This window comes from Saccopteryx bilineata, chromosome 5 (assembly GCF_036850765.1).
Source record: "Saccopteryx bilineata isolate mSacBil1 chromosome 5, mSacBil1_pri_phased_curated, whole genome shotgun sequence".
Lineage (NCBI taxonomy): Eukaryota > Metazoa > Chordata > Mammalia > Chiroptera > Emballonuridae > Saccopteryx > Saccopteryx bilineata.
The window spans coordinates 124,995,920-125,011,477 of NC_089494.1; the positions used below are offsets into that span (position 1 = coordinate 124,995,920).

At 40.5% G+C, this 15,558-nt stretch overlaps 1 protein-coding gene across 3 annotated transcripts in view; it reads right to left on the reverse strand.

The window, feature by feature from the left end:
• The window catches only part of CAMK1D (calcium/calmodulin dependent protein kinase ID), a 537,115-nt gene that overhangs the window by 223,626 nt on the left and 297,931 nt on the right, over nucleotides 1-15,558 (reverse strand). For all 3 annotated transcript variants that reach the window (XM_066278887.1, XM_066278885.1, XM_066278886.1), the window contains exon 3: nucleotides 10,688-10,762. In XM_066278887.1, coding sequence (XP_066134984.1) covers nucleotides 10,688-10,762 — 75 coding nt within the window. The remainder of the gene's footprint in view (nucleotides 1-10,687; nucleotides 10,763-15,558) is intronic.

The following is a 15,558-nucleotide window of genomic DNA, read 5'->3' on the forward strand; positions in this document are numbered from 1 at the left end:
GAAATAGTTTGAAAACCATTTGGATTTCCATGATTCTAATGAGGGGACTGTCATTTCCTCAGGAGGACAGAAGGTAGGGTGGGATTAGTTTATGTCCAAGATCACCTTGGGCTACATCTTGTGACTGCATGGACCCTGCCTTCTAGAAACTTACATTTAAATTGTGAGGGCAGGATTTAATCACTGAAAAGTAACCGCACTCGGGCATGAACACACTGTAGGGGTTCTAGAGCCTCTCCCTCAGACCTCTTCCCTGAAACCCTCACTCCTTCTCCTGAACACAGGTCCTGGGGGATGTGGCTCATGCACATGCCACAGAGCCCGTCTGCTGTGTCCTCGCACGTGCTCACTCTGTCTCCTCCAGCCTCCCGCCGACATTCATCCACCGCAGGGGCTCCCCTCATCCTCTACCTGCTGTTCTGCTGCCAGGATGCTCTTTTTCTAGCAGCCACATGCTGGGAGTGGTGCAAGATAAAAATGTATGTTCCTTGTTCAAAAGGCCAAAAAAAATTTTTCCTTTCCTCTACTATCTCTCCCTCAACCTGTCATGGTATTTTTTATCTGTTATTTATGTCGCACTCCGTCAATCATGAGGGTACACACCTGGGGGTGAGTGCAGACCCCGATGGCACCTGTGGTTACAGCCCGCATTGGTATGCTGGGGGTAGGCGCCTGATGCAAGCAGCCCACCCTGTGCCCAGGTCCTCAGCACGTGGGGACAGGGGGTAGGTGATCTGTCCTGGGCAGCAGGAGGTGGAACCAGGCTGGCATGAGCCGGGGCTCCAATCCCCTTGGACTTCACTTACAAAACACAAATTCAATGATTAAACTATTAAGAATATTAAGATGGCAACTGCAAAGCACGGAACCCCAAACATGGGGGGGCCCTTCCGAGCTCAGGGCTCTGTGTGCCTATGCTGGTCACACGCCCACAACGTCAGGCCTGGTCATGCTGCTTAGTGCCTCTCTTCATTTAGGTCTCTGCTCAAATGTCCCCTTATTGCAGAGGTCTCATAGACCACTTTGTATAAGGTAGTAATCTACCCACCCACCTTCCAGTTTTCTTATCCCCCTCACTCTCTTTGTTTTTTTCAATAGACTTTATCACTATCTGATATGTACTCACTTGTGTGACATCTCTCTCCTCTGTTGTGATGTAAGCTCTACACAGGAAGGGAATTCATTATATTCATTGCTGTATTCTCACTGGCCATTAATGCCAGACACATGGGACTCCATAAGCACTTGTGGAGCAAATGAATGAATGATTGTCATGATGCATAATGACCAGGATAGACAAAAATGTCACAGAATTTCAGAAAAGAGTGACTTCCCCATGGGCTAGGGTCCCAGATCACAGAGAGTGTACAGCTCACATTTTCAAGAAGAGCAATTATAACTCACAACAATTGCTTTTTTTGAGGTTTGTGCAGGGAGCTCTGAGTCACAAGGTAAGCCCCCTGGTGGAGGAGATGCCCTTGGGTGATTAGGACTTAACCAGATAAATGTGCTTGAGTGTGGGATAGGGTGGAGCTGTGCTCCACGCTGAAGGGCTGGTACAAAGAGAGGCATTAGGGAGCCTTTATGGGATGTGAGGATTTTAATCTGGTGCTTTAAAAGAAAAGAGAGGCCCCACTGGTGGTGGTGCAGTGGCTAGAGCACTGACCTAGAATGCTGAGATCCCAGGTTCAAAACTCCAGGTTCGCCTGATTAGGGCTTGAGCATGGGATCATCAGCATAACACAAAGGTCACTGGTTTGAAGCCCAAGGTTGCTGGACTGAGCAAAGGGTCACTGGCTTGGCTTGAGCCCCCCAGTCAGAGAACATGTGAGAAGCAATCAATGAACAACTAAAGTGAAGCAACTACAAGTCGATGCTTCTCACACTCTCTCTCCTCTCTCTCCCTTCCTGTCTCTTTTTCTCTCTCAAAGTCAATAAAACAATGTTTAAACAAAAGAAAGAAAGAAAAAATAAAAGAGAGGGTCTGGATGTCTGATAAGAATAAAAAGAACATTAAAGAAACTGGGAAGACGGGAGAGAAAACCTGAGGCAGGAACAGCCCAATCCTATGTGTTCAGGGCATGAGGAGAGTGGTGTGGCTGAGGCAGAGAGCCTGTTTCTTTTACTAAGTCATCAAATAGAATCGCAATTCAGGAGCACCTCAAACCAGAAGGTCTAACCTAATACAGTCAGAAACGTATGACTGCATAGGCACATGTTTACAAGTCCTAAGTTTTCATCTACTACAGAACTAGAGGCAACAAAGTCATTGGGGAGATCTTCTCTACTACAAGCTTCCACTTGCTGACTTCAGGGTATTACATATATCCTTAAATCAAATAAATATTTGTACAATGTGTAAGTTAATAAATGAATAATTTCTGAAGTTGATGTTTTATATTCTAAGCATGACAGTACTGTTTATATATATTTTTATGATTTCTCAAATGTAAGTATTAGTGACCAGATGTTACTTATCAAATTCTTACAGTTGTTCATAAAATGCATGGGATTTTAAAATCATGCAGACTTTAAAGAACTCATTTAAAATTTAATAAAAGATTAATTTTTATTAAAATTGTATGAAACAGGTAAAATGATGTTTAGAAGAGTATTATGAAGATCTTTTAGTCAAAAAAGATTGTATTGAAAACATGACTATGAAAAGTCAAAACTGTTACAAAAGTCAAAGAAGGACATTAGATATTAATAGAAGGGCCAATTTACCAAGAAGCTACATAGCCCAAACATGTACCAACCATCAGAGCTCCAAAATATATGAAGCAAACCTTGACAAAATTGAAGGGAGAAATAGCTCTATAAAAATAGCAGGAGACTTCAGTATCCAACATTGCATAATATGTAGATGAACAACCAAATAAGACCAGTAAGGAGACAGAGGACTTCAACAGCGCTATGGACACATTAGACCTAACACATATACAGAACTTGTCATCCAACAACAGCAGGATCCACACTTTTCTCCAGTTTGCATGGAGCATTACTCCACATATGTCAGACAACAAAACAAGGCTTAATAAATTTTAAGCATGACCAGGCGATGGCACAATGGATAGAGCATTGGACTGAGATGCAGAGGACCCAGGTTCAAAGCCCCGAGGTCACCAGCTTGAGCGTGGGCTCATCCCGCTTGAGTGAGAGATCACCAGCTTGAGTGCAGGGCCACTGGCTTGAGTGTGGGATCATAGAGACATGACCCTGTGGTCGCTGTCTTGAGCCCAAGGTTGCTGGCTTGAGCAAGGGGTCATTTGCTCTGCTGTAGCCCCCTTGTCAAGGCATATATGAGAAAGCAATCAATGAACAACTAAGGAGACTAAGGAGCCTCGACAAAGATTTGATGCTTCATCTCTCTCCCTTCCTGTCTGTCTGTCCCTATCTGTCCCTCTTTTTGTCTCTTTCTGTGTCTTTGTTGCAAAATAGATAGATAGATAGACAGATAGATAGATAGATAGATAGATATTTAAAAGACTTAAATCATACAAAGTGTCTTTTCCAATTCCAGTGGGAGAAAACTGGAAATCAACAACAGAAGGAAAATTGAAAACTTCACAAATACATAGAAATTAAACAACATAGACAGCCAATGGGTCAAAGAAGTCACAAGATAAATAAGAAAATAGCTTGAGGAAATGAAAATACAACATACCAAAACTTATGGGATGTACCAAAAAAAAAAAAAGAGTTAAAAGGAAAATTTTAGAGAAGAAAGATCTCAAACACTATGATGGTATATGCTGGCAATTTTATATGACTGAGCCTAGTAAAACTAGCTCATGATTATATTGAACCTTCCCCTTCCCCTTCCCCTTCCCCTTCCCCTTCCCTCTCCTTCCTTCCTTCCTTCCTTCCTTCCTTCCTTCCTTCCTTCCTTCCTTCCTTCCTTCCTTCCTTCCTTTCTTATTATTTTTTTACCTTCTTCATTCTCTCAACCTTTTATGCTGCAGGGTTTCTTTCCTGTGGCAGAAGGACCAAATAAGGCCTATTAACCAATTAGACTGGAGGGTGACAGAGAAGCAGCAGCTGCCACCAGCAGTCAATTGCACTTGCCTCTGCCAGCATCTCCAATATCTCTCCCACTAAGACTTCACCTTCCCATCCCAGCCAGACCTGTGCCCAGAGGGCAACACTCTATACAGACTTAACCCCCAAGATGGATTCCAACAGACTAAGCCCCTCACAAATGGAACCCCTCACAGGGTGAATCACCCCAAGAATGAACCCCTCACAGACTAGACACCCCACAAACTGAACCCTTCCCAGACTGAGTCTTCACAGGCTGTAGCCCCCACTTGCTGGAACCCTCACAGATGAATTCCCCCTCCTCACATCCTACCCAGGCTCCTTAATGCTTCTCTTTGTACCAGCCCTTCAGCCCCTCCACATCCCACACCCAGCACATCCACCTAGTTGAGTCCTAATCACCCTCCACCAGGCACTCCCTCTGACCCACAGCTTCCTGGGCAAATCTTGAGGGCCAGAGTGGTTGTGGGTTACAACTGTTACTCCACAGAGAGGGCCCCACTGGAGAGTACCTGCTATGGTGTGTGTCCCCCGATCCCTTCCACCCACTCAACACTGAACGAGGCTCACAATTAGTGTCTCCTGTTAACAAAGATAAGATTTTGGCAATTTATATGTAAATCTATTAAGGTGTCATAGTCAGAAACACTTTTTCCCTCATTATTAGGCTCGGCTACTTACAAAAGAATTTATATTGGGAGTAATAATTTGTGCTCTAATTAAAACTGTTTCTAGGAACACACTGTATGAATTATAAATACAATATTCATTTGAAGTTAACACTGGCAACCCCTAAAATAGGGGCTTGTTCAAACAGCTTTGTGCACAAGCCAATGAAGAAAATAATATTTTCTCTTGGAAGCTGTGTATATTTTCATATCTTGGACTACTCAAAAGTCAAATTAATATTCCTTGAAGAAAGTGTGTTTAATCATTAGTTTTTCAAACTCAGCAGGTAACTAGTTGGACATATCTTAATGCTATCATGGAATGAAAGGAATATAGAAAATATTTGTATCTCATAAGATACACATAATTTAACAAATCACAATGTTGGTCAAATACATTCATCCATAGTTGTCTGTTCCTTCATTAATTAAAAAAACTATTTAAGAAACAAACATGATCATTACTGTGATGAACTAAGATTGTTTTAGGGATTTCCAGTGATATAATTTAGTTTTATTTTCCCCCTCACAAACCTCTAAAAACTACAGGGCATTTTCTAGTTTCTGTTTTTAAAATACTCATTAAATCATAAGTGATACATTTTTCCTGGTTGACTCAGCTATTCACATTAATATTCCTGTGAAGTTTTTTTTCCTAGAAAACATCCTCAGTGTATTGTATTATGCTAATTAAATGCATCCCCTGGGTCACATTTTGTCTTGGATAAATGAGTGAAACTTTCTGCTCAAATCCTTTATGTAAAATTAAAATAGTTGCTCCTAAGTTTGTTGTACAAATTAAGTGAGTGAATTAATGTTGACTATTACTCACTGTATAGGTAATCATATTAATTGAACAAATTTCTCTTAAGTGTTTATTGTATGTGCAAACACTGTTCGAGCAGAGAAAAAAGACAAATTTTTATGATGGTGACAAGTATTATGGACAAAATCAAAGTTGAGGAAGGGGAAAAGGAAGGGGTGTGTGGGGGGAGAGGTACTGGCAGGCCTGCTATCTCTTCCAGAGAAACAGGAACATCTCAATGAAAAGGTGACATTTGGCACAAATTCTAATATTTCTTTCATTCCATGATAGCATTAAGATATCTGAGGGTAAGTGTTCCAGGCAGAAAGATGAGTGGGAACAAAGGCCCATGGCAATGCAAGCTGTGTGTGTCTGAGGAACAGCTAGCAGGCCAGTCTGGCTGCAGCTGAGTGAGTAGAGAGAGGAGTGAGGACGAGGTCAGAAAGGTTACCAGGGGCCTTGTCACAGAAGCACCCTGGAGATCGCAGCAAGGACCTGGTCTCTCACTCTGACGTGGAAAAGCAATAGGAGTTTTCAACAGATGCATGACAAGATTTGGCTAATATGCTGAGAAAGAATAGTGCACTAGGGGAAGGTTGGGGAAGAAAAATTAGTTTTATATATGATAATATTTTGGACGAGAGTAGTAGCTGTATAGATGATGAGAAAATGGTTGGATTCTTGGTAGAGCATCAAGTTGGTGACCACAGAATTTGCCCTTGGATTAGATTACAGAGCATAAGAGAAAAAAAATGAGTTAAAGATGACGGTGGGGTTTTGATCTGAGCAGTTAAAAGAATGGCATTATCATTGGCTAAGATGAGACAAACAGCAGGAGAAGTAGATTTTGTGAAAAATTCAGGTTTATTTTGGATCTGGTAAGGGAGCAATCCTTATTACATGGCCAAGTGAAGCTACTGAGCAGACAGATATATAGCCTGATGCAAGGGAGTGGTCCAGACTGATGATATAAATTCGGATGTTACCACATATAGAAATTTAAATCTTATCGAAAATATAATTCAACAGGCAATATATTTCTTTTAAAAAATTAATTCTGATGTGTTCTTTGAACTGTATCAGCCTGAAGTGTATTTTATTTTACACCCTAAGTTGCTATACATGCAAAATGGGAGGTATTGAGGGCGTGTCCTTTTTCATCTCCAAATAAACAGGCTGATACTCCCCAAGCAAAGCCTGATGAGAAATAAACTCTAAACAAATTGGCTCTTCATTTGCAACTCACTCCAATGTCATAATGACCTCATACTATCTAAAGAAAAATGTTCCCAAATTGGCCTTCCGAAAAAAATGTATTTTCAAAAAAACCCAAATACAATTTAAACATAGAATTCTAAAAGCAATCAAGTCTCTTGCTGTAGCAGCACAGGAAAAAATATTCCACAGTACTCAGAATCGAAACAGTTAGCTAAGTAATAAAATTAGGGTGCTGAGAATCCCCTTTTATATTTGAACATCAGTGTCCAAGGTGATATTTACTAGGAAACCAAAAATCTCCCAGGCACAAATATTGTGAAATACAGTCCTCCCAAATGTTGTGTTCAGGATCTTCCCCAAGTATTTAGAAACCAAGTACTTTCTAAGGTCTTCCCAAAAACCCAAACCCTACTTTCCCATGACCAAACAGAATAGATATGGGGGTATAAGGAATAAATGCTATTAATATTTGTCAACAAAAAATAAAAATACAATAACAAAAAGCCCACAAAACCTTCCGACCAAACCAAATATTCTGACACATTAATGGTTTTCTGTCATGGCTTTTCCTCCCTATTTTTTTCCATTGCTTTTTAAGAATCTCACTGATTTAGATAACGAATGAAGGAGAGAAAGAATAAGAGTGAGGCCAATTTAAATTTTCAAAATATCTGACATGGAAAATTATAAAGAAATACATGATATTAAAATACACTTAATATTTAGACTAAATTATCAAAGTTTTACCAAATAGAATTCCTTTGGGGACCAACCAGAACTAATGTAAATTGTAGATGACATGACTGTTTATATAGAAAATGCTAAGACTGCCACAAAGCTACTACAACTAATAAGCAAACTTAACAAAGTTGTAAATTAATGCACAAAAATCAACTGCATTTTTATATAATAGCAGCAAGCCACTGGAAAATGAAATAAAAACCCATTTATAGTAAGGAATTTTTAGAATAAATTCAACAAATATATGAATGACTAGACACTGAAAAATAGTATAAAGCGGCCCTGGCCGGTTGGCTCAGTGGTAGAGCGTTGGCCTGGCGTGCAGAAGTCCCAGGTTCGATTCCCGGCCAGGGCACACAAGAGAGGCGCCCATCTGCTTCTCCACCCCTCCCCCCCTCCTTCCTCTCTGTCTCTCTCTTCCCCTCCCTCAGCCGAGGCTCCACTGGAGCAAAGTTGGCCCGGGCGCTGAGGATGGCTCCATGGCCTCTGCCTCAGGCATTAGAATGGCTCTGGTTGCAACAGAGCAATGCCCCAGATGGGCAGAGCATCGCCCCCTGGTGGGCATGCTGGGTGGATCCTGGTCGGGCGCATGAGGGAGTCTGTCTGACTGCCTCCCCATTTCCAACTTCAGAAAAATATAAATAAATAAATAAATAAATAAATAAAAATAAAATGTGTAAGGCAACATTAAAAAAAAGCAAACGTATGCTCTTCTTGTTTCCATAAATTGGTTATCAAACAAACATGATTTTAACTTAATAAAACTGAAACTAATTTCATTTTTTGAAAAAATAACTCACTCTCAGGGGTCAGTGAGCCTGAAAAAAATTCACTACTCAAAGGGTTAAGAAAATTACAAAGTTAAAGGACTTATGTGATCTCATTTCAAGACTTACGAGAAAGCCACAGTGTGGTACTGATAAAAGGACATATAGACTAACGGAATAAAATAATGAATCCAGAAATTAATATAGCCATATTTGGTCAACTGATTTTTGACAATGGTGCCTAGGCACCATTGCGGAAAGAATGTCTTCTTAATTGCGGAAAGAAAAGTCTTCTCAACAAATGAGGCTGAAATAGACCCAAATGGAAATGCTAAAACTGTAAAACTTCTAGAAGAAAAAACCCCCACAAAATACTTGGGGTAGGCAAAAACTTCTCATACAGGATACAAAAAGCACAAATCAGAAGAAAGACCAAATTGATAAGTTAGAACTTTTTACCATTAAAACATTTCCTATTTAAAAGGTACCATTAAGAATTAGGTGATGGTTTGTTAGATATGACACCAAAAGCGTGACAAAAGAAAAAATAAGCTATACAAATCAACACTCAAGACTTTGCTGTTCCAAATGATATTATCATGACAAGTGAAAGGATAACCCATAGAATAGAAAAAATATTTGCCAATCATCTGCCTAATAAGGAACTTGTACACAGAATACATAAAGAAGTCGTACAACTCAAAAAGTCAAATATCCCAATTTTAAAATAAATCCAGTATTTGAATAGACACCTTAATTAATGGTACCTTTTAAATAGGAAAGATTGAATAAATGCCTTGATGAACACTTATTTGCACTCATAAGAAAAGTTAAATTGTTAGACTAACCCTCAATTCTCCTGGATACCTATAGCAATCCAAAGTCTGAAAATCATAAAAATAATAATGAAATTTAAGTATATATTCTGACCTTCAATAAAAAGCCCTTTTCAGTCACTCAGCTCAATAATAATGGTGTTTCGGAGCTTATTTCTCAGGTCTTGGTTACAGTGTAACACTCTTGCACATCATCCATCACTTATTTCTAATAAAGCTAGTCCTGAACTTCTCTTAGGAATTATATCACTTAGAGTGAGGCACTTGTGTGAGGGGGGAGCTAATTTTATCTTACATTTAAAAAATGCATGTTCAGGTATAGTGTCTACCTGAATATTTAGCTTTCTTATTCTTTTTTCTGTTAATATCCAGTGTAACTAGGATGCAGAAATAATCTACCGGGGATGATAAATGTCAAGGTCTTACTGCAGTTATCTTTTCTCGTTCTGGCATGAAGTCTGGTTCAGTCACTTGTGAATCTGTCAGCAGAATAGAGTGGAGGGACAGAGCACACAGCTACTGTTGGGAAAACAGCTGTGTTAGGCTTGCTCGCTTGTACTTTGCATGATCAATGCATGAGCACCCTACAGAGCCTCGTGTGTGTAGTCTATGTAAGGCTATGGGTGCTTGCCCTCAGGGGGATTGCCTCTCCACCACCGAGAGGGGCCGCTTTGCTGTTTGTTCGCCTGCTGTAGTGAGAAGTGGTTTTCCCCCGGTTCGGAGACTCTAATAAACAGGAATGACCCTACACTTTGTGGCTCCACAGTTCCTCTACCGTCTGCCCAAATCCCACATGGACCTGCCTGGCCTCGGCCACCAGCATTACAGCTACCATCTACTGCCACCTCCCCCAGCTAGCCTAGAAATGAACACAGGGTGGGAGTTCTTCCTAGAGACAAGTGCAGAGTGTACTTCACAATGGGCCCACAGAGGTGTATTTAGGAAGCAACATTAAAAAAGCCAAACTGTCATTCTGAAGGTAGGCACACCCTGCAATGGTAGCGAGTCCATCGTGGCAACTTCAGATTTTCAGTCTGACCCAGCAGCTACAGGCTAGTCCAAGTGAGGACTGCAGCCTCCTGTGTTCGGCAAACTGTCTTTAGTTGGGTACACAGATCTCCAATGTCCCACAGTGCTAACCACTTCCTATTGTCTTAACTGGCCCACTACATTAGTTCATTTTACCACCTGGCCTTTTAGGCATTTGAGTTTGCAACCCTTGCTCCACAATCATCAATTTAAAACGGTACTTATGCCTGACTAGGTGGTGGTGCAGTGGATAGAATGTCGACCTTGGATGCTGAGAACGCAGGTTGCCAGCTTGAGTGTGGACTCGTCCAGCTTGAGTGCAAGCTCACCAGCTTGAGTGTGGGATCATAGACATGAACCCATGATCTCTGGCTTGAGCCAAAAGTCACTGGCTTGAGCAAGGGGTCACTGGCTTGGCTGGAGGCCCCCAATCAAGGCAAGTATGAGAAAGCCATCAATGAACAACTAAGGTGCCACAACTATGAGTTGATGTGTCTCATCTCTCTCTCTCTTCCTGTCTGTGTCCCTGTCTCTCTCGCTAACTAATAAATTAATTAATCAATTATAAAAAAAGATACTTACAGTTGCATGACCAAGTACAAGTGATTTGGGCTTTCATAAATGTCTTCCAGGGCAACAATGTTTTCATGCTTAATCCTGAGAGAAAAAAATGAAACACACACAGGATAATGAGACATGAAAACATTTAAAACCAGATGTCATCTTAGCAAAAATTTCTAAATGTAAAAGAGAAGCAGGATCAAAATGGTTCCACTTGTGCTAAGCCCCACATCAGCAAACCAAGACTTAATGGCTAATCTAATTGTTGTTACCACCCCCAGGAATGTAATCTTAGCTGGTCAGTCCGGAATTTTCTGGTTGACACCGGAAGTAATCTGCTTCATAGCCCCTTTCTTTCCTCCACAAATACACAGATCACCTAGACTTGAAACAGTCCATCATTTCCCCTTCTGCATGTAACACCTTTCCATCTGGTATACCTCCTCAGAGCCCCTTCCTACTTGCTAGATGGGATGCTGCCCAAGTCATCAGTTGTTCAGTAAAGCCAATGAGACCTTTAAAATTTATTCAGATGTATTTCTGTTTTTCAACATAATCCAAACTCCTTATTTAAGACCCTTCACAATCACGTCCCCAAACCTGTTTCCAGACCTATTTCCCATTACTCTTGCCCTACCCTCTGCTCCCTTCATTCCTTCCCGAGCCTCTGTGCTCTCCCATGTAGCAGTACAGGATTGACTACTGCTGCTTCATATATGTCCCAGCCTCCTTGCACTTATTCATATGGATCCCAGAGATGGGCCAAACCTGTCACAATCCCTTTGACTTGCAGGGAGAATTCAATTCTCCCTCTTCGGTGGTCTCCCAATGGCATCACAGTCTGGCCCAAACAGTTGATGTATGCAAATCCATCCCCATAACAGACAAGATATTCCAGGGCACTGTTTCCTTGTCAAGTTCTTAACTCCACTGCAGGCACAGGAAAACCACATTGACCCCTCCTTGTGAACCTAGTCACCACCACCAGTGTCTATTCAGGACCCCAAGCAAACTCAACAGATGCTGCTCAAAATATGGTTGCCAGTCAGCACTAGCATCTCCTAGGAGCTTGTTAGAGGTGCACGTTCTCAAGCTCTCACCCTGTCAGACAGAATCAGAATCCATAAGGGCAGGCCCAGGGGTTTGTTCTAATAAAATCCTCAGATGATCTGTATGCACTAAGTTCAGCTAAAGAAATTCTGTATCAGGCCAGTGCTTCTTAAAGGAAGTGCACACAGGAATAACCAGAGGTTCTGGCTGCACGTCCTGATTGAGCAGCTGGAGGTGGGGGCACTGTGAGTCTGCATTACTAAGATGCCAATGCTGCTGTTCTGCGGACCACACTCCGACAGCAAAGTCCTAACTACAGAATCAAAGGAGAAGGAAACAGCCTAATGCCAGCCCCTGGAACACCCCACTAAGAGCAGTTTCTGCCCTGGAATGTAAGGTCTGATATTTATGTAAAGCATTTGAGAGGAGAATCATTTCATTATGACCTAATTAGCTCCTACTACAAGCTCATCACTGAAATGACTGCTGAGCCACCGAAAAGCCAGCATTTAACAAACAGCTCCTTGTAAACCCTCTAAGCAGGGACTACTTCTTACTCATTTTGCCTCCCCTTGTACCTGTATTGACCTGCTTAATAAATGTTTCCTAAATGAAAGGAATTCAAACATTGTTACTATTAAACAGCAAAATCATTATTTAGTTGGGGAAAACAGAGACAGTTTTCCTAAGTGTGAGATGTCTGTCCATCAAAAAGAAGTTTACAAAGCAGAACAAACCAGAATATCATGCCTTTGAGCAGATAAAAGGAAACAAAATAGTTAACTGAGACTGGTGACACTTTGATTCCTCCAGCTTTTATTAGTTAATGCATTTGTTTGTAGAAGCTGACATGACAAGCTACATACACTAAATTCACTTTTCACCCGATTGCAATGCGTACACCTAATTATTGGTTAGCAGTGGTTAGTGATACTTGAACAAAATAATATCAGCAATATGTACATGAATCGAATAAACTATACCATCCAGGAAACCCAGACAGATTAATCTGGGACTGCCCATATCCTAGATGTTTGCAAAATTTTCATTATTGGAAAAAACTAAAAGAATATCACCACAAAAAAGTGTAAGAATGTGGATTTTCCCTTTCATTAATGTTTTAATATTTGCCATTGGAGTCAATCCTATGGGCATAGGTATTTTCTTTCAGTCAGTTAATTTGGGGTTAATTAAAAGCTTAGACTTATGGGATAATGAAAGGAATGTGGTTTATATGTAGGGTTGTCAAGATAAAATGCAGGGTACCCAGTTATGTCTAATTCTGGATAAACAATGAATACTTTCTTAGTATCAGAATGTCCCAAATAGTGCATTGCTGTTTATCTGAAATTCAAATATGAGTGGGTGCCCTGCGTTTTCATGTGCTGACTATGGCCTTCCTACGTGAATCACAGTCAATGAGCCACTACAGTAGGCTCAGAGATCAGTCCTCCTGTGACAGCTGCAGTTGGAGGTTGTCTGAACCTTGGACTATGGCTATTAATTCAACTATATACAAAGAATCAACTATGTACAAAGCACTTGCCCAGCCAAAGCAGGAGACTCTAACATAGAATGTAACCCCTTCTTTGGATGCAGGAGATGGAGAAGTTAATCTATTTACCCAGCCATACCTTACATGAGTTCTTTCAGTATTGGCATGACTAATTATTCCCATTCTACCAGCTATTCTAACTATTCCTCCTAGTCTACTAACTATTCCTCTTAACTAATGAATCAAACAATCAAGCAATTGTCATTTGCTGTCGTCTTTCTACTATGTGTCTGAGAGAATACAATAAAAAATAAAATAAAATTTTGCTCTCAAAAAAAAAACCCTCACCACATAGATGGAGAGATCCACAGAGCAATTAGGAAAGAATTAAATGACAAACTGCAGAGTTGGTGCTACATTCAGAGAAAGCAAGGCCCCGTTCGGGTCAGAACTGCAGTGCTGGCCTCAAGAAAGTAATGGGATTTGAGTTGGGTTCAGTAATGCTTGAATAAGCACACTTTGGAAATTTTAAAGGAATCCTAAAATGGCCTCTTAAATGTCTCTTAAGAAAAGTGCTTCAATTAACTTTTTATATATGAGAATGTGAAAAAAGAAAACATTCTGGCTTCCCACAGCTGTTTTCAGGTACTTTAGACCACCCTCGGAATCCCTTGCATATACAAACACTGCATTTCAACTTTTGTCATTATTTCAGTACCTAGACTATCTTCACATAAGGCTATATAAATATTCATAAACACATCTTGGGGTGCCCAAGTCCCTGGTATGGTACGAGCCATCACAAGAGAGACAGCTCAGCACTGTGAAGTTCACACAGGCGGGCATCTGGCTTCAGCTGGAACACTGCACAGGCAGTCTGTCTTTTATTTACCAGAAAATCAGCCTTCTTATAACTGGGAGTGACTCCTAGAAGCAGCATAGAACAACCTTATGTCCTCTTCTCATATATCCTGCAAATATTTGACAGATACGATATCTGTTTAGTCTTCTCATCACCAACCAATCTTTCTCCCAGATGGTTTACACACCTCTCATCATGTTACTGTCACTCTTGTTTGTCCAGACTATAGTATTCAGAACTAAAAGTAATAATCCCAGTGTAAAATAAAGCACCAAAAACAGGGTATCAAGTAGTAGATTAGAATTATTAACCATGATGAGCTTGATACTACATTTTTGCAAATAAAGCCTAACATTAGATTCTTTTTTTATTGGCATATAAAGAATATAAGTTCCACAGAGGTGGGGATTTTTGACTATTTCATTCACTGCTATCTCGCCAATGCCTAGAAATATGCATGGCTAGTGGGATTTTAATACATATTTTTTGAATGAATGGTGAGTGAATGAGTGAATGAAAAAATATCCAGCTTTAAAAAATTTGAATAATATTCTGATGTCTTATCAAACACTTCTGTTTGTCTAAGTACATGCTATGTTTGGGGGGGGGGTGAAATTAAGAAAAATCATTTCGCCTGGCCTGTGGTGGCACAGTGGATAAGGCGTCAACCTGGAACGCTGAGGTCGCTGGTTTAGAATCCTGGGCTTGCCTGGTCAAGGCGCATATGGGAGCTGATGCTTCCTGCTCCTCTCCCCTTCTCTCTCTCTCTCCTCTCTAAAAAATGAATAAAGACTTAAAAATACTTTAATAAAAAAATCTTAAAAGAAAAATTATTTCTTTCTTTCTTGGGTCAGATTTTTTGTGTTTTGTTTCCCATTGTAAGCAATACAGGAAATAACATTGAGAATGTCAGGATACTATCAGTCACAAAGGAAAGTGATAGTTGAAATACTTTCCAGATGGTATTAAAAAATAATATCTTTATTTTTTGTAACTTAACAGGTATATTCAAAGATGTTATTTCATTCATATAAGAACGCTATAAAGTAGGCATTATTATTCCTATTTTATAGATGATCACTCTTAGTTTATAACCACTTAATTACATCCCTCTGGGGTTCCTCTCTTGCTAACCATTCTCCATGCTGTCTCTTGAGCCATCATTTCATAATCTATATAGAACGGATCAAACTTCTTGGCTTGAATTCTTCCAATTCTCCTTGTAGTCTGGAACAAAGTCCAAATGACTCAGCATGAAATACTAGGTCCCTTGTTGCTAAGTTCCCACCTGCCCATCCCACCTCATCTTCTACCAATGCCCCACACCAAAATTTTACTGTGCGTGGGCAGCTTTCACACACCTGTACACGTTCTCTGGCCATACAGGTATGCTCATCCTTCTCATAAAACTAGTCATTCTGGCCCTGGCCAGTTGGCTCAGTGGTAGAGCGTCGGACTGGTGTGCAGGAGTCCCAGGTTCGATTT